The sequence below is a fragment of the Bipolaris victoriae genome, assembly GCF_000527765.1.
Source record: "Bipolaris victoriae FI3 unplaced genomic scaffold scaffold_24, whole genome shotgun sequence".
Lineage (NCBI taxonomy): Eukaryota > Fungi > Ascomycota > Dothideomycetes > Pleosporales > Pleosporaceae > Bipolaris > Bipolaris victoriae.
The window spans coordinates 46,574-68,258 of record NW_014575368.1 but is presented as its reverse complement, the minus strand read 5'-3'; the positions used below and the strand labels follow the sequence as shown (position 1 = coordinate 68,258).

The 21,685-nt window shown below is 51.8% G+C and overlaps 13 protein-coding genes across 13 annotated transcripts; 9 read left to right on the top strand and 4 right to left on the bottom strand.

Annotated features, from left to right (window-relative positions):
• Window positions 1–576: 576 nt before the first annotated feature.
• COCVIDRAFT_93785 (hypothetical protein) lies at window positions 577–1,641 on the top strand (the record flags this gene model as incomplete). The annotated part of the gene is made up of 1 exon (XM_014703196.1): window positions 577–1,641. One exon carries the CDS (start codon window positions 577–579, stop codon window positions 1,639–1,641), a length of 1,065 nt encoding a protein of 354 aa, XP_014558682.1.
• Window positions 1,642–2,576: 935 nt separating this feature from the next.
• COCVIDRAFT_24853 (hypothetical protein) lies at window positions 2,577–3,284 on the top strand (the record flags this gene model as incomplete). Its single annotated transcript, XM_014703155.1, has 2 exons — window positions 2,577–2,729; window positions 2,832–3,284. The coding sequence occupies 2 exons, from the start codon at window positions 2,577–2,579 to the stop codon at window positions 3,282–3,284; spliced, it is 606 nt and encodes a 201-aa protein (XP_014558641.1).
• Window positions 3,285–4,455: 1,171 nt separating this feature from the next.
• Window positions 4,456–4,611, top strand: COCVIDRAFT_93946 (hypothetical protein; the record flags this gene model as incomplete). The annotated part of the gene is made up of 1 exon (XM_014703195.1): window positions 4,456–4,611. One exon carries the CDS (start codon window positions 4,456–4,458, stop codon window positions 4,609–4,611), a length of 156 nt encoding a protein of 51 aa, XP_014558681.1.
• Window positions 4,612–5,525: 914 nt separating this feature from the next.
• On the top strand, window positions 5,526–6,431 carry COCVIDRAFT_93813 (hypothetical protein; the record flags this gene model as incomplete). Its single annotated transcript, XM_014703194.1, has 1 exon — window positions 5,526–6,431. The coding sequence occupies one exon, from the start codon at window positions 5,526–5,528 to the stop codon at window positions 6,429–6,431; it is 906 nt and encodes a 301-aa protein (XP_014558680.1).
• Window positions 6,432–6,639: 208 nt separating this feature from the next.
• On the bottom strand, window positions 6,640–7,012 carry COCVIDRAFT_46252 (hypothetical protein; the record flags this gene model as incomplete). Its single annotated transcript, XM_014703193.1, has 2 exons — window positions 6,640–6,820; window positions 6,948–7,012. Coding segments are annotated over 2 exons (246 nt in total), but the record flags the coding sequence as incomplete, so codon positions are not given.
• Window positions 7,013–7,681: 669 nt separating this feature from the next.
• Window positions 7,682–8,461, top strand: COCVIDRAFT_35958 (hypothetical protein; the record flags this gene model as incomplete). The annotated part of the gene is made up of 1 exon (XM_014703192.1): window positions 7,682–8,461. The coding sequence occupies one exon, from the start codon at window positions 7,682–7,684 to the stop codon at window positions 8,459–8,461; it is 780 nt and encodes a 259-aa protein (XP_014558678.1).
• A 309-nt stretch (window positions 8,462–8,770) lies between these two features.
• COCVIDRAFT_93812 (hypothetical protein) lies at window positions 8,771–9,502 on the top strand (the record flags this gene model as incomplete). The annotated part of the gene is made up of 1 exon (XM_014703191.1): window positions 8,771–9,502. One exon carries the CDS (start codon window positions 8,771–8,773, stop codon window positions 9,500–9,502), a length of 732 nt encoding a protein of 243 aa, XP_014558677.1.
• Window positions 9,503–9,945: 443 nt separating this feature from the next.
• Window positions 9,946–10,164, bottom strand: COCVIDRAFT_93741 (hypothetical protein; the record flags this gene model as incomplete). The annotated part of the gene is made up of 1 exon (XM_014703190.1): window positions 9,946–10,164. The coding sequence occupies one exon, from the start codon at window positions 10,162–10,164 to the stop codon at window positions 9,946–9,948; it is 219 nt and encodes a 72-aa protein (XP_014558676.1).
• A 221-nt stretch (window positions 10,165–10,385) lies between these two features.
• On the top strand, window positions 10,386–12,860 carry COCVIDRAFT_93925 (hypothetical protein; the record flags this gene model as incomplete). The annotated part of the gene is made up of 1 exon (XM_014703189.1): window positions 10,386–12,860. One exon carries the CDS (start codon window positions 10,386–10,388, stop codon window positions 12,858–12,860), a length of 2,475 nt encoding a protein of 824 aa, XP_014558675.1.
• Window positions 12,861–13,107: 247 nt separating this feature from the next.
• Window positions 13,108–14,313, bottom strand: COCVIDRAFT_93868 (hypothetical protein; the record flags this gene model as incomplete). Its single annotated transcript, XM_014703188.1, has 1 exon — window positions 13,108–14,313. One exon carries the CDS (start codon window positions 14,311–14,313, stop codon window positions 13,108–13,110), a length of 1,206 nt encoding a protein of 401 aa, XP_014558674.1.
• Window positions 14,314–14,772: 459 nt separating this feature from the next.
• COCVIDRAFT_14223 (hypothetical protein) lies at window positions 14,773–16,512 on the bottom strand (the record flags this gene model as incomplete). The annotated part of the gene is made up of 3 exons (XM_014703123.1): window positions 14,773–15,778; window positions 15,831–16,324; window positions 16,381–16,512. The coding sequence occupies 3 exons, from the start codon at window positions 16,510–16,512 to the stop codon at window positions 14,773–14,775; spliced, it is 1,632 nt and encodes a 543-aa protein (XP_014558609.1).
• A 665-nt stretch (window positions 16,513–17,177) lies between these two features.
• Window positions 17,178–18,485, top strand: COCVIDRAFT_93831 (hypothetical protein; the record flags this gene model as incomplete). Its single annotated transcript, XM_014703187.1, has 4 exons — window positions 17,178–17,225; window positions 17,277–17,739; window positions 17,787–17,873; window positions 17,920–18,485. 4 exons carry the CDS (start codon window positions 17,178–17,180, stop codon window positions 18,483–18,485), a joined length of 1,164 nt encoding a protein of 387 aa, XP_014558673.1.
• Window positions 18,486–19,844: 1,359 nt separating this feature from the next.
• COCVIDRAFT_24845 (hypothetical protein) lies at window positions 19,845–21,590 on the top strand (the record flags this gene model as incomplete). The annotated part of the gene is made up of 2 exons (XM_014703154.1): window positions 19,845–20,068; window positions 20,120–21,590. 2 exons carry the CDS (start codon window positions 19,845–19,847, stop codon window positions 21,588–21,590), a joined length of 1,695 nt encoding a protein of 564 aa, XP_014558640.1.
• Window positions 21,591–21,685: the final 95 nt, after the last annotated feature.

Genomic DNA, 21,685 nt, shown 5'->3' with positions numbered 1-21,685 from the left:
CTGGCCGTCACACGGACAAGAAAAGGCAACGCTCGCCGGAAAACCAGGGGAGCGGACGAGGCACTCGGAGGTGGATCTGTGCAAGCGAGCAGACGAGGCGCTGGGCGTTGTAGTATGTACGGGGTGTGTGTATGTATTGATGGGATTGTTGCGTGCTCGCGTGCGCAATCTTGGAATCACGCCAGTGTGACGAAGGCACGGCACGAGTTTAGGCGGTGCCGTGTGTTTTTCTTCTAGCCTCCTTTCTCGCTGCCGGCGGTCAGTCTCGCTGCCGACGTCTGTCTTGTGTCTGTTGTGGTTGTTGTTGCGCACAGCTTTTTTTGATGCCGACATGGGTTTGCTGGGTCCAGCCTGGCACCCCACTAGTGCCCGGAGAGAAGAAAAGTGCCAAGCTTGTGCCCGCTGCGGGACCGCCCATCTCACCCTATGCCTGCCACCAAAAGTCTCTACCCGCAACTACTACAGCTCATCAATTGCTTGAACCAATTCTGTCACACATCCACAAAAACTACTATAAAAGTTCGCCCTGTATATCGCCCATCAAAACCACCCAACCCCGTTCTATACACCCGAACAATGGCTTCCGAAAACCCCACCAAGAGACTCAAGACGGATGCGCCCTTGATCGGAACGCACAATGGCCACTTCCACGCCGACGAAGCCCTCGCCGTGTCCATGCTGCAGCTCCTCCCTGCGTACCGCGACTCGCAGCTTGTCCGCACCCGTGACCCTGCTGTTCTGGCCGAGTGCCACACGGTTGTGGACGTGGGCGGCGAGTACGACGACAACACCAGGCGCTACGACCACCACCAGCGCGGCTTCGACGTCGTGTTCCCCGGCCACAAGACCAAGCTGTCCTCTGCAGGACTTGTGTACATGCACTTTGGCAAGGACATCATCACCGCTGTCACCGGACTGCAGGGCCCTGACCGCGATTTGCTCTATGAGAAAATCTACAACGACTTCATCGAGGCCTTCGACGCCAACGACAATGGCATCAACGTCATTGCCCCCACGGACCTTGAGAAGGCGGGGCTCGAGAAGAAGTTTGAGGACCGCGGCTTCAGCATTGCCAGTGTTGTAAACCGCTACAACTATGGCCCCAAGTCGCCACTCTCCGACGAGACCAAGACACCAGAGGCCAAGCAGGCTGAGGAGGACAGCCGCTTCATGACAGCCTCTCGCTTTGTCGGCGAGCAGTTCCGTTACGAGCTCGTTGACCGCGCCGAGTCGTGGCTCCCTGCCCGCCACCAGGTCAAGTCAGCCTACGACAGCCGTCTCAAGTACGATGCGCAGGGACGCATCTTGGTGCTTCCTGAAGGCATGCCCTGGGCCGACCACCTATACACGCTGGAGAAGGAGACGCCGCAGCCCGAGGGTGTTGCTCCTCAGGTCCTTTATGTGCTCTTCCCCGAAGACAAGCCCGACGGCAAATGGCGCATTCGTGCCGTGAGCAAAGAGAACGGCGGCTTCGAGAACCGGAAGGACCTTCCCGACGCATGGAAGGGCGTCCGGGATGAGCAATTGGACCAGGTATCAGGCATCCCTGGCTGCGTCTTCGTCCACGCCGCCGGCTTCATCGGAGGCAACAAGACGTTTGACGGTGCCTTGGCAATGGCACAGAAGGCACTGGAGTTGTAAGAGGTGCTGACATGCGGGGTTGCATTGAGGGGCTGGATTGAGGGGTTTGGATAAGCAGCGATAGTTGCTTCTACTTTGCATAGCATCGTCTGGCGTTCTGGCGCTTCATATCAAAAGTTATGATACCAACCATGTATATATGAGTAGCATGGTAGATAGAATTACGAAAATGTCGTGATTACACCATCGTCGATGGTGAGTATATGCCTTTGGACCTGCTGCATACGGCCTGTCGCGTGATGACTCCGACTGGGAATTATGAGGCTGTTCATGTCCTTCCAAGCGCCAGGAACCCCACGCCCTGCATCGCGCTCTCCCGACGGCGTCGACCAACTGCAGGCGTATGATTGGCTACAGGACGTCATCCGGAGAGAGCCGGGCTGGATTGGCCACAGAGGCACACGACTCAGCCGGCCCATTGCTAGCGGCTTGCATGTGATAGGCTCAAATGGGCATGGTGGCGAAGATTCTGCCCATCTGCCGGAGACTTACGCGGATAGAAGGGTCTCGGTAACCCCAGTCGCATCTTTTTTAACTCTGGACAAATCATACTACTATATTGTCTTTGTTTTGCTTGCCAGCGCACCATTTCTCCATCTGTTCACACCGCATCTCACCAAACCCCCCGCGAACGCGCAATCTGCAATCAAGTCAAGCGCTCGAGCGGTGAAAAACGTTGAGCTCACATCCCGTCCGCCCCCCCGTCGATCGTTTATCGCGCACGGCTTGCTGGCTGGCTTTACCGAGCTTCCCAGACCTTTTCCACCCCTTCACGTCCTCCAGCCCACCATAAACCCACTTCAAAGCCCACACCAATCCCATCGCGGCTTATCAATTTTACATCACCAGACCTCGCGCATTTCGACAATTTGCGCCCAACACCAGCGCGCATATATACACAGCTACCGAGCTCATCATCGGCACACGACCACACGATGAAGTACTTTCAGCAGACGATTGACTTTGACTACTCGTGGGAGGAGGTCTCGACGAGCAACTGGCGGAAATATGGCCCTTGGAACGAGAAGACGCCGCATGTCATCGCCGTCGACACCATCAGCCGCTCAGTAGACCCAGCGACAGGAATTGTAAGTGACTCCTTTTCATGTGCCAAAAGCACCACGGCTCTCCATCGCGAGGCGGGGCACGTGCGGAATCGTCATGGAGAGCATTCGGCTAATACGCGATAGCTGCGAACTGAACGCCTCATCACTTGCCAACAGTCGACACCAAAATGGATACAGTCCCTCCTCGGTGGCCAAGACACGTCCATGGTTTATGAAACCTCATACGTCGACCCTGTCGCGAAGAAGCTCACCCTCTGCTCCATGAACATGACCTGGTCCGACCTGCTCAATGTACGCGAAACCTGCATCTACCGACCTGCTGCTTCCTCGCCCGACGCCAAAACCTCGTTTACTCAAAGAGCTGAGATTACGGCGCTCTGTGGTGGCTGGCAGAAGATCAAAAACAGCATCGAGCAGTTTACTGTCGAGCGCTTCCAGCAAAACGCCGCAAAGGGCAAGGAGGGTTTCGAGATGGTCCTCGAGAGGGCGCGCCAGGTCTTCCAGGAGCAGAGAGAGATCCTCAAGCTCCAGCAAGCGCAGCAGGACAGCCAGATTTTGAGACACGCAAAGATTTGAATGCGCGTCAAACAATAGACTCCCTTGGTCCATGCGCCGACTCGCAAGTGCTGCGAGTCGATGCCGCCATTGTTGACTCACCTTTCGACTCTCTAGTCACCCCCACCACCAGCATCCAACTGCACCTGTCCAGTTGTAGATTCGCCTCTCTCAACTCACTTCACGTCTTTCCTTTATCCACTGTGTTTCAGCGTTCATGTTATCTAGACGCAAGGGTTTTTGAATTATTCTTTAAAAGGTCGATTTAGACTAAAACGGCGTTATGACACCAAAAGCATTAGGAAGAGAGGCGAAGATACCCTTTCCGTCATGCTTTTGAAGAGAGCATTAGACGCCTTGAGCAATTTTATACACGATAGATACGGTTCGAATATACAATAGTATCAGAGACTTTGCTTTGTCTGGATTGAAGCGTGAACCTCCTCTCTCCGGAGAGTATTGTGAAGCCGCGGCTTGTCGTTCATTGTTTGCACGTGAGAAGAATCAAGAATGAAGAACAAGGTTGGTGTGCCGAGCGTCATGCCCCCCGCCAACCCGACTCTCCATGTTTTTCGCCTCATCCCTGACTCACCCCCTGCCATTCCAAGTGGAAAGTCTTACCCCACAAAGGATACACATAAGCGCACGACGTGTCGATATATTATTTTATACAGTAATCTCGACATCATCACTACTACCACTATACTAAGCTTATATAAACAATGATGCCATCCCACTACATGCATGACGTTTAGTGGGGTGTCCTGTCCTGTGCCCCCCACGTGTTCTACATATCCGAAAGCTTCCCTCTCTCTCCGCGGGACACGCTCAAACACGTACTTTAACACATTGTTATATGCACATAAAGCACGTGAGCTAAGGGACCGTATGATGTACGATTTTTTTTACCGAATCAAGGATGCGAAGAAAAAGAAGCTTCTTCGTATCAAGATGGAACTAGAAGCGCTAGAAAAGGTAAACCAAGACACTAGCAATAAGGAAAAACGGTTGAGGAGACTACAGGTTGTTTAGATAGCCCGCCGTCTTTTGCTGCAGGCTCCATGCTCAGTCTATTGGAAACTAGTACGGACTGGAAGGAGATGGGGGTGGGGGAGTTGTTTGTACCAGATGACACCCTTTTTTGGAAAGGAAAAAAAGAGGGAGGGGATGCTGGTTTAGAAGAATGATTGAAATGCAACAAAAGGCCTGTGTAGTGTACTCTACTGTATGTTTTGATGCAAGTTCGATATTCAGAAGGGAAAGGCGAAGGGGGGGGGAGACATCAGATAACAAGTCTGACTCGTACCAAATAGACCCTGAACAGAGGAACCATTTGCGCCAAAAATAGCCTTTTCTACGTACCGAAGAACAACAACAACAACAATAAGAAGAAGAAGAAGTAAAGGAAAGAAAGACTGTCAATTTGTCACGCCCCCCCCTCCCCCTTCTATACGTAAAACGTCCACCAAGAAGGACGAGAGAAAAAAAATGTCCGGGGCGCTTGCACTCGCGCAACCCACTATCGACATACCGTGTGATCTCTCCTCCTCCTCCCCTTGAACAAGCCGGAGGAGGGGGGTGGGGTTAGGCGCGTGCACCCGCAAGCTCATCAAACGACCACCCCATCTGAACCGTGGAATCACGACTGCAATCCACGCTTTTTGCGCATATTTGCCGGAAACAGTAGGTTGCGGTGGGGAAATGTCTCGGATTTGTGTGATGTTTGTGTGGATTTTTTTGCGGCGCCTATAGGACCAGGGGGGTTGAGGAGGTGAGAGTGTGTTGTTTGTGTGGTAGCGAAGGGGCGGTTCGTAGGTTGGTTCGGTTGGTTGGTTGGGACATTTTTTTTTGGGTGGAGGCTTAGTTTTTGCGAAGCGGAGAGGGACTATTGATTTTGGGGGCGTGTGTGGAGATTAAAGGGCTTGTTGTTGGCGAGGGTAGAGGGGGAGAAAGGGGGGAGAGAAGGGTTCTGGCGGATTTGTGAATAAATTGGTTTTTCTATGGACGGGGCGTGATGTTTGCATTGTTGCTGTATGTTAGGGTAATAGTACGTACAGATGTAGAATGTACATGGGCTGGTGAGCACTTCCCTACGTGCGGGGTTTGTTCGGGCCGACTTCGCTGCGCCTATACTAGGCTCATCCAATAACTTCACCTATGGACTATCCAATGGGCAATCTGAATGTGCACAAGCGTTAAACGACACTTTTGTGAACCAAAGAATAGCATAGCTTGATGAAACCCAAGGTCACGAGCTCAACCATGGCCAATCTTGAACAAAACATCCGCAAGGCGCTAGAAACCCTCCTACCCCGAATCCAAAAGCAACATGCAGAATCCCCAGACACACCCATCATCCTCGGCATAGCCGGTCTCCAGGGCTCAGGAAAATCAACATGGGCATCTACACTCGTAAAACTCCTATCCGAAGACCACGGACTATACAGTATCACCGTCTCCCTCGACGACTTCTACAAGACCCACACCGAGCTCCTCGAGCGGCGAAACCAAGATCCAGCCAACAAACTCTACCGTACGCGGGGCCAACCCGGGACCCACGATGAAGCCCTCGCCCAATCCTTCTTCCAGGAACTAAAAAACTGGAGCGCAACAGACGGCAACAAACACCTCGCCATCCCCTCCTTTGACAAAAGCCGCTTCAACGGCGAAGGCGACCGCGCCCCAGAACACTCCTGGCCACGCATCACCCGCAAGCCCGCCGTCGTCATCTTCGAAGGCTGGTGCCTCGGTTTCACACCCGTATCTCTCTCTTTTATCCAACAAAAACACGCACTCGCCCTCCAAGGTAAACTCGCCGTCAATACCCCCGCCCAACATCAAGTCTCCCATTTATTAGAGGTAAACGAGTGTCTGAAACGGTACTGCGATACTTTTATGGGACCAAGCCATTTTGACTACTTTGTTCATATTGATACCGAGGATTTGGGGAATGTGTATAAGTGGAGATTGGAGCAGGAGCATAGGTTGATTGAGGAGAGGGGCGAGGGGATGGAGGATCAGAGGGTTAGGGAGTTTATTGATGGGTATATGCCTAGTTATGAGATTTATCTGGAACAGTTGCGGAAGGGGTTGTTTGAGGAGAGGGGGAGGATGGTGAGGGTTGTGTTGGATGAGGGGAGGGGGGTTGAGAGGGTTGAGGTGTTGTAAGGTTTGGTGAGAGTGGTCTGAGGTTATCTTTGTTAGTGACTTGTTCAGATATAGATGATGATGATGATGATGAAGAAGTCCGGTGTAGGACTTTCAAATTCACTCTTGGAAGGTAACTCGGATCCAAAGACCGTATATCATACAAGACGACCTCGAGTCTTTGCCCTACTTCCAACGCTTGACTCCCTTTCAAAAAAAACAGCGCTTATGACCCCTTAACATCCCAAAAACACGTCACTTGCAACTTTCCTACACCAACACATTTACTATTCCGGCACCGAAACCGCGTATGATCGCGCAAGCTACTTAGATCGATGCCACCATGGCAATACATGCACGGCCATTTTTCCAAAAACGCGCTGTTTTGGCGTGCTTCCCTGATGCTATCTCTGTTCCACCATATCAGCGTTAGATTCGAGGCGGTTACTGGGTGTGGGATGTGAAGGCGAGTGATATAGCTATGTGTGGCAGTTATGGGACTAAGGTGGCTTAGGGGAGAGTGTAAGCAGGACGTACTTCCAGGATTGGATGTTGGATCGTGTGAGAGTTTGAGATACGGGGGTGTGAGAGTGGTTGGGGGAGGACGTGGTTGTCATTTTTTCTTTGTGTTTGTGTTTGGACATTTGTGTGGATTGAAGTGGGAAGAGAAAGGTGGACGAGGATGCAGCTCTTACAGCTCCTCTGAATAGAAATATTGCTGTTCATATATGGAGTAAGAGATGTGTGATTGGTTTCTCTGCTGAGACCCTTTTTGGAATCCCTGAGCAGGGTATTCCAATCGAATGCGTGGTATTCGAAGGGTCTGGTTCAGTGTTGGGACAGCAGGCGCAAAAAAAGGGAATGTATTGGTAACAGTGCGATTATCCATTTTCCGTGTAGGATTAGTCCCATTTGATTCACTCTCTGGAAATTATTCGTTTCCTTCACTTATTTGTGTGCGGTGTGAGTGGAGAGTCGAGGCGAACAATGACATGTGCTCTTTCTCAGCCTCGTCGTAAACGTTATCCGCAGCGGCCCTAACTACTACACTAAGCGATCAGCACCGCTAGCTCATCATGTAATATTCTCAGCCGCAATCTGTATCGTTGTGAGAAACGACCCAAACGGCCTCGGTAAAGCTGACAGTAATACTTATATGAAAGCTGCTGCCCCACAAGATCGTAATGCGGCTGAGTACTACCTGCGGCTGAAGGCTATCGTGACACTAAGGATCTACGCACCTCTACTACAACCTTGCTACCTATCAAGCCATGACCACCACGTTGCACAACCCCCCGGCCAACGGCGCAACAGCATCCGCCGTCAAACCACCATTCTTCGACGTCAACGACCCCAAACCCGTTCGCTATGGCGTACTACTCTTCCCAGGCTTCCAGGCGCTCGACGTCTTCGGCCCACTCGACGTCTTCAACTCGCTCGCCATGCTCTACAGTTTCCCCACGAAACTAACCATGCTTGCCAAAACATCCGATCCGGTCGAAACATCGCATCAAAGAGCCGGCAACACCATGTTTTCGCACCCGGAGACGGACGTCTCGCAGAGCATGATTGTGAACCGTACATTTGCGCAGCAGCTCGAGCTGCAAGAGGGGGCTGCAGCCGAGGCCATTGACGTTCTGATTGTACCTGGGGGAGTGGGAACTCGCGGTGATATGAGCACCGAGATTGATTTCGTAAAGCAGATCTATCCCAGTTTGAAGGCTGTCTTGTGCGTGTGTACTGGGGCGACTATCTTGGCGCGCGCGGGCATTCTGGATGGTCGCAGAGCTACTACTAACAAACGCGCGTTTGCGTGGGCAACGAGCACGGGTCCGGACGTGAAATGGGTTCCCGAAGCGCGATGGGTGGTAGACGGTAACATTGTAACTGGCTCTGGGATCAGTGCCGGCATCGATGCTACGTATGCGTTTGTGTCGTTGAATTATGGCGAGACGATTGCACAGGAATTGGCTGATTGCGCGGAATATGTGCGTTGGATGGACCAAGATCATGATCCTTTTGCGAAGAGGTGGAATGCTGGTGCTTCTTGAAGTTTCCTGCAGCGCCGAAAAAGTCTTGCGGGTTGGGTATAGAGGGGCCGGTATGTATTCGACGAACTCAAGCGTCTAGTTTGGTGAGTGTTTACAGTTCATCCAGCTGCCATCCATCTTTCGCTGGGTTGTTGCGTGCTACGGTCACTCGCTCTTTCACTTATATCACAACAACAAATAAGACCCATCTTCACTTTCACTCCATAATCTGTTGCGCCATATGTTGCTCAATTCTCAGTCATTTTACCAACCGCCATTCTACTACTTGTTCTTCTTCTCAACTCAACAAAACTACAGTCTTTAGCACATATGTCTAATTTATCCAACCAACAAGATCCTTCACCAGCACCAGACCCTAGGAACGCGGTTCCACTCTTGACGGTCCTCCGACAAGAGCTTGGCCTTAACTGGGAACTATACAAAGAGTTCCTGGTGAGTATCAAAACCGCCATCCTAGTCGGCGACAATGCCGCCCCACTGATCAACCAGATGGAGCCTTTAATACAGAACCGAGTTTGCCAGATTGCTCACCAGGGTATTTTATTCTTACTGAAAGAGTTGGAGATGAAATGTCGCGCCGAAGGTAAGACAACTGCAGTCTCCCAATCCCCTCCACTTAACGCAAACCGGCCATCTATGCCACATCCAGTCGCGAACATGGTGCCGCGTCCACTTCTGTCACCAAAACCTTCCGTAGGCGGAGTTGTACGCAACTATCCCAGCCAGAATGTCTCAACATCCCGGGCACGCCCAGTTCCTACTCCTGTTCCCAATCGACCTAGATCAAACGTCGCGACCGCCATTCGAAATCAGCCACGCAGCCATCAAGCTTCACAGTCAACTCCCCGTTACGACACTGTCATGTTCATTGACCCCACTTTCAAATGCGACGTCCAAGAGTTTTTCGGCTTTGCTGGCCGTCCCCGAATCACCGATACCTCGTACCATGGGTTTGATTCTGTACCGATTTATAAACCTGATGTCGACGATCTTGCTTTTTGGAGGAAGAAGGTTGAAGCAGAGAGAAAGGATGACATGTAATAGCGTGTCTGACCGCGTTGCACGAACAGAGAGTGTAGAGGAGGGAGTATGCTAGTAGCTCCGATGAGTGAACTGTCAGGAGCTCGACGAATCGACACGTTTCTTGCCTAGGTTGAGAATATGTGGCGATTGAATGGGAGAGCGGGTCCTGGACGGAAAGATGGCGTTTGGGCGTTGGCATGGGAAAGGAGGCGTTCGATGTAGTTTGGAAGCAAATGATACTTTATAGCATAGAAGCAATCAGGGATGGATGTCACAGCGCTTGATTATCCAATACAGAAGCTATTTGATCAACTAGGCAACTGTCAGATATCTCCATAGAAGACGAGTGTCCATGAAATTCATGCCTTCATTGCAACGTAGGTTTACACGAGCGGATACTAAGGCTGCACAATTGATTGACTTGTCCTGTTTGGAAAGCCGCGCACTAGCAACTCTTGGTATCAAAAAAACATAACAATAGAATAATTTACTTTCGCTGAACAGATACTGATACTTTGTTGAGATGCGTTGGTCAAGTGCTGTCGACTGTATGCTAGGGCGGTCTTGGGGCATGGATGTGGTTGTTGCGCCAACGCCCCGTTGTTTAGTGTGGCGGAAAGATTGCCGCCCGCCGACGTGTACGTACCCTGGCCTGGGGCTTCGTCACCGTGTACCGACATTTTGCGTTCCAATTCAACGCATTGCTACGAACTTTACGATTTCTTTTTCACGACTTGAGACGTTTTTCACGACGTTACTGGCTGCGGTAGAGGTAACGCAACTGCAAGCGCCCTGCGTACCTCAGCGACATTTTCATACTCAACCCGCAACGCAATCGCACCCGTAAATAGCCTGCACACCGCACATGGTATAGTCGCACTCCTACCAGAATTCACACAAGATGCTCGGCTTCCGGCCCTTATCGGTGGGCAAGAGGAAAGCCCAGTCATACAACCAAGCACCCTCCGCCGAGCGCGATGTTGAAGACGGTGGATACAATGAAAAGAGCAACGACAGCGACGACTACGAAGCCTACATGTCTTCCGACTCATCGAGTCCGTCTTCTTCGCGGCACTCCTCAGGCGCATACGACCAAAACCCAAACAACATCGAGTCACGGCCACTCCGGCGACCACCCAAATCCCACCGAAGAGCACCATCGAGACCTACCGTAAGCGCATACAGTTACAGAAACCCCCGGGCCTGTACACGATACTTTGGGTTGGCAATAGCATCTACACTGCTTCTGTTCATGTGGTTTCTGTTCAGCAGCAGTTGGCAATCGATAAGAAACGCCGAGCTTGGCCTGCACAAGCCTCCCCCACCGCCAAACGTATGGGAGAGCTTCCCGTTCCTCAAGAGGTATCATGGCGGAATCCGGTCGCTAGTCAGCCGGGAAAAGAATGTCCCTGAATACCCCACCAAGCAGGATATTGACCCTGAGCTGCCGGCTGCGGAGCCCAAGGAGGGGGCAAAAGAGCGGAGATCAGAAGGCGCACACATTCCTGATTCTATACCCTTTGACCCATTCCCAGAATACAGCGGCTCAAACTACGTGGACAAGCACGGACCGGTTGAGACATGTTATGTTGATGCCAATGACACTATCAAGGTACCGGGGCTGCGAGCATACAAGGGTGTTCCCCAAGGCATGCCAGATAATGTTATTGGAAGCTATGAACTACTGGGTCTGAGAAACGACGTCTGCTTTGAGCGCTTTGGCCGGTTGGGTCCGTATGGTCTGGGTTACAGCAAGCGGCGGGGCGGTACTGGCGCTGGCATGGAGGGTGACCGGGAAGGAATTGAAGATGTTTGGAAGACTGATTCCGAGGTCGACTTTCGCGAGGTCAACTGGGCTGACGCTGTCAATCGGTGCTTGGAAAAGAACAAGGGCCGCTTCGAGAAGCAGCCCACCCCTCGTCCTCATGGTTTCCAGAGTATGCGCAAGCGGGACACTGAGACTGAAGAGAAAACACCTGTTGACACCACAGCTCGCGAGAAGCCGAAGAAAGCGCACAAGGCTCTTCTTCCGCGCACTGCAGTCCTCCTCCGAACATGGTGGGACTACCAATACGATGACGAGGATCTAATGTACCTTCGCGCTCTCATCTCCGAGCTAAGTCTTTCCTCGGGAGGCGAATACGAGGTCCACTTCTTGATTCATGTCAAGGATGACAACAAGCAGATTTGGGCCGACGAAAAGGTCTATGAAGAAGTTCTCAAGAACTCTTTGCCTGCTGAATTTGCCGGCATGGGCACCCTCTGGTCAGAACGTCAAATGGGTCTAATCTACGGAGGCCTCGAGGAGACCAACTACCGTGGTTTGCCTGTCCATGGCGCCTATCGCTCTACTTTTATGCCCGTAACGTACTTTGCCCACCAGCACCCTGAATATGACTACTTCTGGCACTGGGAGATGGACGTGCGATACACTGGACACTACTATCATCTCTTCGAACAAGTCTCCAAGTGGACAGCCGCCCAGCCCCGCAAAGGGTTATGGGAGCGCAACGGACGTTTCTACGTACCCACTGTGCATGAGACCTGGGAGGATTTCAAGCACACAGTGCGTGTGCAGACCGAACATGGCACTAATAGCCAGGCAAACAGATGGTCTAAGCATCTCCCACCGAACCCCCATGTCCCTGGTCGGGAGACGCTCAAGCCCGAGAAAGCAATCTGGGGCCCTGAACTTCCAGATGATTACCCAGATATCGAGATTGACCCTGCGGTAAAGCCAAACACTACCATGGCTGAGGACAAGTATGAGTGGGGCGTAGGCGAGCCTGCAGATCTTATCGTATTCAACCCCCTGTTCGACCCTGACCAGACCAACTGGATCCTGGCCGACGATACTACTGGTTATGATCTTAAGAATGGCCGCCCACCACGACGAACAGCCATCAACACCTCTGGACGCTTGTCAAGGAGGCTCCTGGAAACCATGCACCGTGAACAGTCGCTCTTCCGTCATACCATGTTTAGCGAAATGTGGCCTGCCTCGTGCGCTCTGCATCACGGTCTCAAAGCTGTGTACGCGCCTCATCCTGTCTTTATTGATCGAAAGTGGCCCACGCAGTATCTCGCTGCTATTTTCAATAATGGTCGCAACGGCGCATCAGGAGGTGCTCGTCTTTCGGTCTTTTCTGATGAGAGGCAACACAACTTCCTCGGCACCACATGGTACTATCACGCCGGCTTTGCGCCTAACCTGTGGAAGCGCTGGATGGGATACAAGGTCGATAATGATGGTGGTGAGGAATACGAGCTGGCTCACGAAGGCCGCATGTGTCTTCCAGCAGTGTTGCTACATCCAGTCAAGCAGGTCGACTTGATACAAGAGCGGGTAGAAGAGACTCCAGCAGAAGAGCGTTGATGAGTAGACAATTTTGGTCATGGCAAAATTTGGTGTATAGGCGCAACGGGTTGGCTGTATCGGTACGCCATAACAAGCCCACGTTTGAAATTCTTGATGTAAACGATTAGACACGATTCCGCCATTCATATTGTGGTAATGGTAATATACGAGTTAGCATCCAAAGGCGTCTTTTTCTCGTTCTTCCCCATCACTCAATAATTCACACGTACATTATAACCCACCATATCTCGTGTGATATTCCGCATCAATAACTCCTCGGCAGCCCAAGCACTTTCTCCCCAATATAATTCAACACCATCTCCCTACTCACCGGCGCAATCCTCGGCACAAAACACTCCCTCAAATACCTCTCTACATCATACTCCTGCGCATACCCCATCCCCCCATGCACCAGCACCGCCTTCTCACACGCATTAAACGCCGCCTCCGCAGCAAGATACTTTGCACTATTCGCCGCGACCCCTACGGCATCCGCACGAATCGCGTCATCCCTCAAACTCGCATCGTACAGCCTCGCCGCATGATACGTCGCCAGCTTCGCCGCCTCAAGCCGCATATACGCATCAGCCAGCGGATGTGCAACACCCTGATTCATACCGATTGCGCGCCCAAAGACCCGGCGATCCCGCGCGTACGCGCTTGCGCGGCTAAGTGCTGCGTAGCCTAAGCCAAGGGCTTCGCCCGCAAGAAGACAGCGTTCTGCGTTCATGCCTGAGAGGATGATGCGGAAGCCTTGGCCTTCGGAGCCGATGAGGGTGGAGGCGCTGATGCGGTAGTTGTCGAAGAAGACTTCGTTTGCGTCGATGGCTCGGCCGCCCATTTTCTTGATGCGCTGCATGCTTAACCCCGAATCTGGGGACCGGTCGAGGGGGATGCAGAAGAGACTTAGGGCTTCACTACGTTTTTTGGTGGAGGGTGCGGCGGTGCGGGCGAGGAGGATCATGCGGGAGGCGACTTGGGCGCATGTGATCCAGATTTTTTGGCCGTTGATAGTGTATGATTTTCCATCTTCTTGTTTCTGAGCGGAGGTCTGCAGGCTTAGTGTGTCGAGCCCTGAATTCGGTTCTGTAACGCCGAAGCAGGTGCGATATTCGCCGTTGATGATTCTGGGCAAGGTGTCGGAGAGTTGCTTTTCGTTGCCGTATTTAGCTAATGGTTGTGTGGCGTAGACGTTTGCGTGGATGGCTTGGGCTCCCGCGATACCTGCGCCGGATTCGGCAATGGTTTGAAGCATCATTGTTGCTTCTGAGATTCCTAGGCCTGAACCACCGTACTTCTCTGGTAAGGCGATGCCGAGCCAACCGTCCTTTGCGAGGGCAGCGTGGAAGGAGGAAGGGTCTGTGGAGGTTTCATCGTGGTGCCGCCAGTAGCTATCAGGGAATTGGGTGCAGAGGGCTGAGATGGCTTCTCGTACTTCGAGTTGGGTTGAGGTGAAGCCTGTGGTATCCATGATACGGGGGCGAGGTGTCGTGGAGAAGTGGCATTTACTGTTGGTAAGTGGCTTGGATAGCCTAGGGCGCATAGCCCGTAGGATGGGTAATACGGCTGATCTTGACATGGTTTCTGGTGTATGTTGTTTACATTGTTATTTCGAAGCGGCGTTGTTTTGATGATGTATGCATGCGGTACTCCACCTGTGTAGTTATAAAGCCGACTCGGATACTTGTCATTTACTAGATGGGGCTAGCCGGGTGGGGGGTTCATAGCCGAGCATACACTTGATTTACATGGCATTTTCAAAACCACATACAGTGAATTAGATTACATCTTTTTATATGTACACTATTGATACTCCGATACACCGAACATCCGCCGTGATCAGATACTGTCTGACACTTGTCGGTGTTTATACCTTTTGAATCAAAACCCCGCCCAACCTTGTTGTTCTTGATCCCATCACCGACGTGTCCTACTCTACATTCCTAGTTGTGACTTTGCATGGGAAGCCATGGACTGGGTGAGCTGCTCCTTGAGGCACTTGGTACGCCCTCTCGCCAAAGACGGTCTTGATATCAGTAGACGGATGCAACCGATCCCATTCCTCATACTGATCATGCACGTCAAACTCACGTACCGTCATTGCCAAGGTTATCTTGATGTCGAGCATAGCCAGAGTCTGACCCATACAGTTACGCGGGCCGTATTCAAACGGCCGCCAACCACCCTTTGGCGGATACAATGGATGATCGGGTTCCACTAGCCAACGATCAGGAATGAACTTGTGAGGTTCGGGCCAGTAGTCTGGGTTTCGCTGCACAGCACCGTGGGCAATCCAAATGTTGATGCCTTCAGTCGGATACTTGTTGCCGTTCTTGTCACGTAGGAAGACACCCGGGAGCCCGCCTCGCATGCCTGATGCAGGAGGGAAGAGGCGCAGTGTCTCTTTGATCACTGCATTTGTGTAGGTCAGTTTGTTGATTTCCTCCGGGTGTTCTTTGAGGACTCGAGCAGCTGAGTCGGTACCCTTGCCGAAGACTTGGTCTAGTTCTTCGCGCACTTTGGAAAGAACCTCAGGGTGCTTGGACATCATGTAGAGACTGTACACAATAGTAGCTGCAGTGGAGTCATGTCCCGCGAATAGGAAGAGGCGAATCTGGGTAGTAGCCCATCTCTTGAAATCGGGATCAAGCTTATCGGCACCTTTGCGTTCGCCCATGTAAGCTGCTATGGTAAGGTCCATGACAGACTTGGCCCCCTTGGATGGCTCATTGGACTTCCAGTGTTCATATCGCTTATCTAGCTCATTGCCGACATAACTGTCCATGATCTTGCCGTTGCGCCACTCGATGATAGGTCTCATTGGGTTCCAGCGTTTGAAAGGATTCAGCTCCTCATCTTGACAATGCCATTGGATGGAGCTCCGCATGGCAGCAGCAAGTGCGTTGTGTCGAGTCATAGAGTGGAGACGAGCATTGCTGATATGGTCAGCGCTTGCACGAAAGTACGATATATCTCATGTGTGCTTACATTGTAATCGAACCAATAACGTCCATCATGTAGTCGCATGTCAGATCGTCTAGCGAGAACGTGTCGCCCTTTTTCGCGTGCTCACGCAGCAGCGCCACATATACCTCGGCCTCTTCGATAATGTGGGGCGTACTCTCGAGCATCACGTTGGCACTGAATCCATGATTGAAGAGAGCTCTTGAACGCTTCCACTCAGCACCGTTCATATCGAAGAGATTCGGGCCGCCGGCAAATGGCGCGAAGAAGGGAATGAGAATAGGTGGCTTAGGAAGGTCGTATTCTTGACAAGCCTGTATGGCAAGGTCGGGAGAAGTGACCACCATCAGCGGACTCGAAAAAGGCCAAAGATCGATGTAGAAGCAGCCATCCGACTGCTTGAATTCGTAGGAGAGGAGAGTAAAGGCATCTGATTGCTGCGAGCCCTTGGGGAACTTTTCGAGCAAAGCTGGAAGTGTCTGAAGGCTGCCAGCTCCAAAGTCCCATGAAGGCATTGGCTAAAGATGGGAGCGTCAGTAAGGAAGCGTGCAAAGAGACTATTGCAGCCGCGTACCAGACCTTGCTTCTTGAGCCTGTAGAAGATCATGCGGTTCTTGATCATCTTGAAAGTGAATACGCCAATAGCGGCGACAGCCGCTGGCAGCGCGATTTGCCATGCGATACTACTGTATGAGAAGGAAGCCATGACGATGTGATAGCCTCTCAATGAGGGCGAAGCGGAAGGTCTTCTGATAAAGGGGAGACGAGGCTGGATAGATTGTCGTTATCGTCGTTGCTATTGTTGCTATTGTTACTGTTGCTGCTGCCTCTGGTACCAATTTCGGTTAATGAGGCGCAGGCGGCGCGGGTACTTGTGGATCGTTGTCGTGCAACGCAGGGGATGCGGCCCCCAAACCCGCCCCCCACTTTGGAAGCTATCGAAAATGTGGGGGCAATTCACCCATTGCCCCACGATTAGCCGCTCGTTACAAATCCACGTACCTATAATATGCCTTGGCCCCCAAAAAAGAACAGACTCTCTGTTCATGCACGCCGGAAGGCAGCACGGGCAGTGCTGAGGCTGGGGCGCCGAAATGCTACGTCGGGAACTAAGTGACCACTTGGACGAGGCTGAACCATGTGCGGGGGATATAGAGTTGATTTATTCCTGTAAGCCCTAGCAGATTAAGCCGTAAGACATGCAGAGTTGACGACGCACCTTCGGCACTGTGCTTCCACTGCGAGATGCGAATGGTTGTGATATGATATAGGGATTAGGGTGTCTCTCCTTCGTCTTGTCAGCGTGCAAGCTGACAAGGCATCCCTCTCCATACCTACTCATATCAATTTTCGCCTTCTTTTTACGCAATTATGAAGCCCGAGGACGCAGCAGGCCGTGTGCCCAAAGAGGCCCTAATCGTGAGCATGGCGTTTGTCCATCCAATTGTTCTGCGTTGACATGATTGCTAGATATCCCAATCAGTGATGCTTGCCCTATGTGTGGTAGCAGTCACCACACGCTTCATCATTCGCTTCAGAGTGCAGAAGCAATCCTTCTCTGTCGATGATGGCTTCCTGCTTCTCGCTTTTAGCCTCCTTTTGTGCAGCGTTGTCGTCATGTTCAAAGAAGTCATGGATCGCATGTATCTCATTGTTGCTCTGCAGACTGGCGTCCCGGGAGTCATACCTCCTCCAGACTGGATGCAGATATCATTCCACTTCCACAAATGGGTCACCGTATGTGGTATGGTAGCTTGGGCCTCTGTGGTCGCTGTCAAGTTGAGCTTCTTGTTTTTCTTCAAGAAGCTTATTGACCGGGTACCGGTACTCAACTATTACTGGTGGGTGGTGGTTCTCTTCAACTTGGCCTGCCTTGGATATGGCATTGCTATCTGGTACATCGGGTGCCCTTACTATTTCGACCCAAGAGAACGTAAGTAAGCTGATTCTCCAACCCTTACTATGCTGACATCCAGCTAGTCCAATGTGCCACTGGCAGGTTCAAGAAGCTTCTTGTCCACCACTCCACTGCTCAAATGGTCCTCGACCTCGTCAGTGATGCTATGAGTAAGTTTGTCCCTTGCATTTCCAGCACATGACTGATGCTCTCTAGTCCTTGCCATACCCATTTGCATCATCTGGCAGATCAAAGTACAGTGGACGCAAAAGCTTGCTTTGGCATCCTCGCTTTGCTTGACCGTTATTATGATGGCCACCACCGTTGCTCGTCTTGCTGGACTGATTAACAATGACATGGTTGATACCATATGGGAGTTGTATTGGACTGTCGTCAGCGCCCAGGTCGGTGTCTTCCTCGCGGCAGCAACTGCTTTCCGAAGCTTTTTCGTATCACGGAAAAACAGCAAAGCGTTATCGCCCAAAGAGCAAGCCCAGCGCTTCTTCTCGGCCTCTTTTGCTGCAAAGTTCAACAGAAAGAGGAAAGACACGCTGTTGGATGATACACTTGAGTCTGGGACCGGGAAGGGCCCTTCTGGCTTACCGACCGTTCCCAGGGCTCAGATGACTGGTCTTCGGACATTCATCAACGATCAAGGAGAGATCCAGTCAATCCAAGCAAATTCGCCAGAGTCTACTATTTACAGTAAGGAAGAAGGTAGTGCTCGGCTGCACTCATCCGCGTCTAGCAAAGAGCCAGTCGTAGTGATAAGGGACGTGTAAACTGGGATTCTTACTCTCCCACACCTTCCACAGTGGCTGGGTGTCTCTCTGTAATTTAACAGTGGTAAGAAAACGGCCTGGGGATATCGGTGGCGATTAAGATGAAAGAGTCGTTTTTCTCAATCTCCGGATCTCCAATTGTACTGTTAACTGAATGAATTAATGATTACCACGATGTTACTCTGAGTACCTACGAAAAAACATGAACGACAGCTCCGCATCCGCAGCTTCAATTTTGCTGTACAAGGCAACATCTGTAGACGCGATTGGCTAAAATGTGCCAAAAATATTCAACAACTTCCACGAATGGGAGTGCAGGAACAGGGAAGTGTACAGCTAGACTAGGCAGCTTTCTAGAATCCTTGCCGAAAACCCCACAATATTAGCATGTCATGCACTCGTATCACGGCACGGGCGGCGCCTGCAGCCGGCAAATGACGATAAGGTGGGATGTTCACATGCCTCAACACCGCCGTTGAGCCGATTTGTACTTGGCGTGGTATATGTATAGAAGCATTTCGGGGGTCCAAAAAAACACAGCTGCACGAACTATTGCCTATGACTGCGACACATTCAATATATGCAGACTGTGCCGCAAAATCAAGGAAAAAGAACGTAGCTGTGGGGTCACAATGGTAGTGCGGTGCACAAGGCTGACATTGGGATTCATCGCATGTATCACCACCATAAAAGATCGGAACATTGGCTAACAAGCCACGGCGCACGGCACCCCGCACACACAGCGGGAGGAGCAAGCTGCCGGAACGCCCAACGAAGAAGGACGCTTGTACAAACTCAATCTGCCATACTGCGCCGTGGAGTGTGAGAGAGCTCTAAGCGCTGGTGCGATTGGGGCCAAAACGACAAAACATCAGCTTTTCTATCATGGTTGCCTCCATACCCCTGCTTCCGCGCAACCCAATCACCTAAACGGGACTCCTCGGCGCCCATGTGAGGCTGGTGGTATTCCCCGGGTATACGTATACTATTAGGCGTCCAGAGGTAAGCCGACTCTAGCTTGACGCTCATGAAGCACTGCCATTGCCGGTTGATATGGTTGATGTGATCGATGCGCTGACTGATGGAGTCTACGAAAAAAGAGTCAGCGGATATCTATGTAGTGTCTATATAACAGGGTATCAGTGCAAGAGACATGTACATCCATGCAAGCTTGGTGACACTTCAGTATACCCTTGCATTCAAATTTACAGTCATCTGTATTCACTCACGATGACGGTCGTTCAAGGGATTCAGACCAGCTTCTCATTCTGGCCCAGCCTGAAAGAAGCCATGTACGAGCCTTTTCAAAATCAGTACATCCCATAGAATGAGACTGTCATTCAGACACCCGACCTAGACATGACTCCGAGTTCATGGACAAACAGTCTTCGGCAGTCTCTAGTCGCAGGCGGCATATTGGCCATTCCCTTCATCTTCAACTATTTGCTCACACTATCACTGTACCATTGGGCAAATATGCGAAGGAAACCGGGGCAGACGCCACCTGAGTATCCTGCAATGCCCATCATAGGAAGCACTTTTTCGTTCTTGTGGGACAGCGCTTCCTTTGTGGCAAAGGCAACGTGAGTCTTGGTCGATATCTTGTACATGAACAAAGCTGACTCAAAGCGTAGAACATACGCCGGCAAGCTGACCTGTGTCCGTATTTCACTGCTCATCAATGGCATCTATCTCGTCTCCGAACCCAAAGCCATTGCCGATATGTGGAAGAACCCAAACCTTTCCAGTCCCATCTACGTGTACACCGTGGGACTGCGTTACATCTTCGGCATGCACGAGAAAGGCATCGAGGCCTACACAGCTGATGACTCGGGACCATATCGCAAGCCTCATCCATTTAGCAATGTTGAGCCCAACAACCGCATCGACTTTCTCACCCATGACTCGCTGCTCCGCGGGCTGACGAGCCACGCGATGCTACGAATATTTGAACGGTTTCAAGCCATCCTCAAACGAAACCTCGACACCGAAGACATTGGCGATGAATGGATCGAGCAACCTGATCTCTTCACCTTCTTCCGTAACAATGTCGGCAAGGCAGTCCTGGAATCCCTCTTCGGTCCATCCCTCCTCGCCATCAACCCAAACTTCACCAGCGACCTCTGGGAATTCGACGAGCAAGTCGTCAACCTCGCCAAACGCCTTCCCCGCTTCCTAATCCCCAACGCCTTCCGCGTCCGCGAGCGTCTCCTGTCCCAAATTCAAAACTGGTACAACTACGCACGCCAGCACTTCCGCGACAGCAACACCGACCAAGACACCCAATGGGACCCCTACTGGGGCTCCATCATGAACCGCGAGCGCCAGTCGATGCTCCTCAGCATCTCAGGCCAAGACGACGCCGCCGTCGCCTCCACCGACCTCGGTCTCATCTGGACCTCCGTCACCAACGTCGTGCCTTCCACCATGCTAACCGCCTTCCACATCTTCTCCGACCCCGCCCTCCTCTCGCGGATCCGCACCAGTATCTTCGACTCCGTCTCTCACACCCCCACCTCCGGCTTCTCCGCCTCCATGGACAAGCTCCTCCAAAAAGACCTCTTACAATCCGTCTACGCAGAGACACTCCGCTTGTACGTCCAATCCTACATCACGCGCTGTTCCGCACACGAATGCATCACTGTGGGCGACTGGACACTACCCCGCAACGAAGTCAGCATGGTGAGTTCCTACGTCGCACACATGAACACGTCGCTCTGGAACGAGCAAGACGGCGCTCACCCCGTTACTTCCTTCTGGGCCGACCGCTTCATTCTCGACCCAGCGGACCCCTCGTCGGGACCCATGGATCCTTCCACCCCCGAAGCCACGGAAATCCGGTCTAAACTCTCCACCAAGGAAAAGCATTTCTCGGCAAAGGGGCTCGCGGGCGCGTGGATACCGTATGGAGGCGGTTTCAGCGCGTGCCCGGGGAGGTTGCTAGCGAAGAGGATTATCCTGTATACGTGTGCGTTGCTGGTGAGTGAGTTTGAGGTTGAAGTCAAAGATAAGGCGTTTGAGATGGATTCGTCGGGGTTTGGGCTGGGTACGCAGAAGCCGAAGACGAAGATTGGGTTTAGGATTCGGAGGAGGAGGGGAGATTAGGTTGATGGGGGACTTTTATGACTTTATTCTTGAATTGTATATGTATATGGTAGCTTTCATTCTTTTTTTTTCTTGAATTTAGATCGATGTAAGGG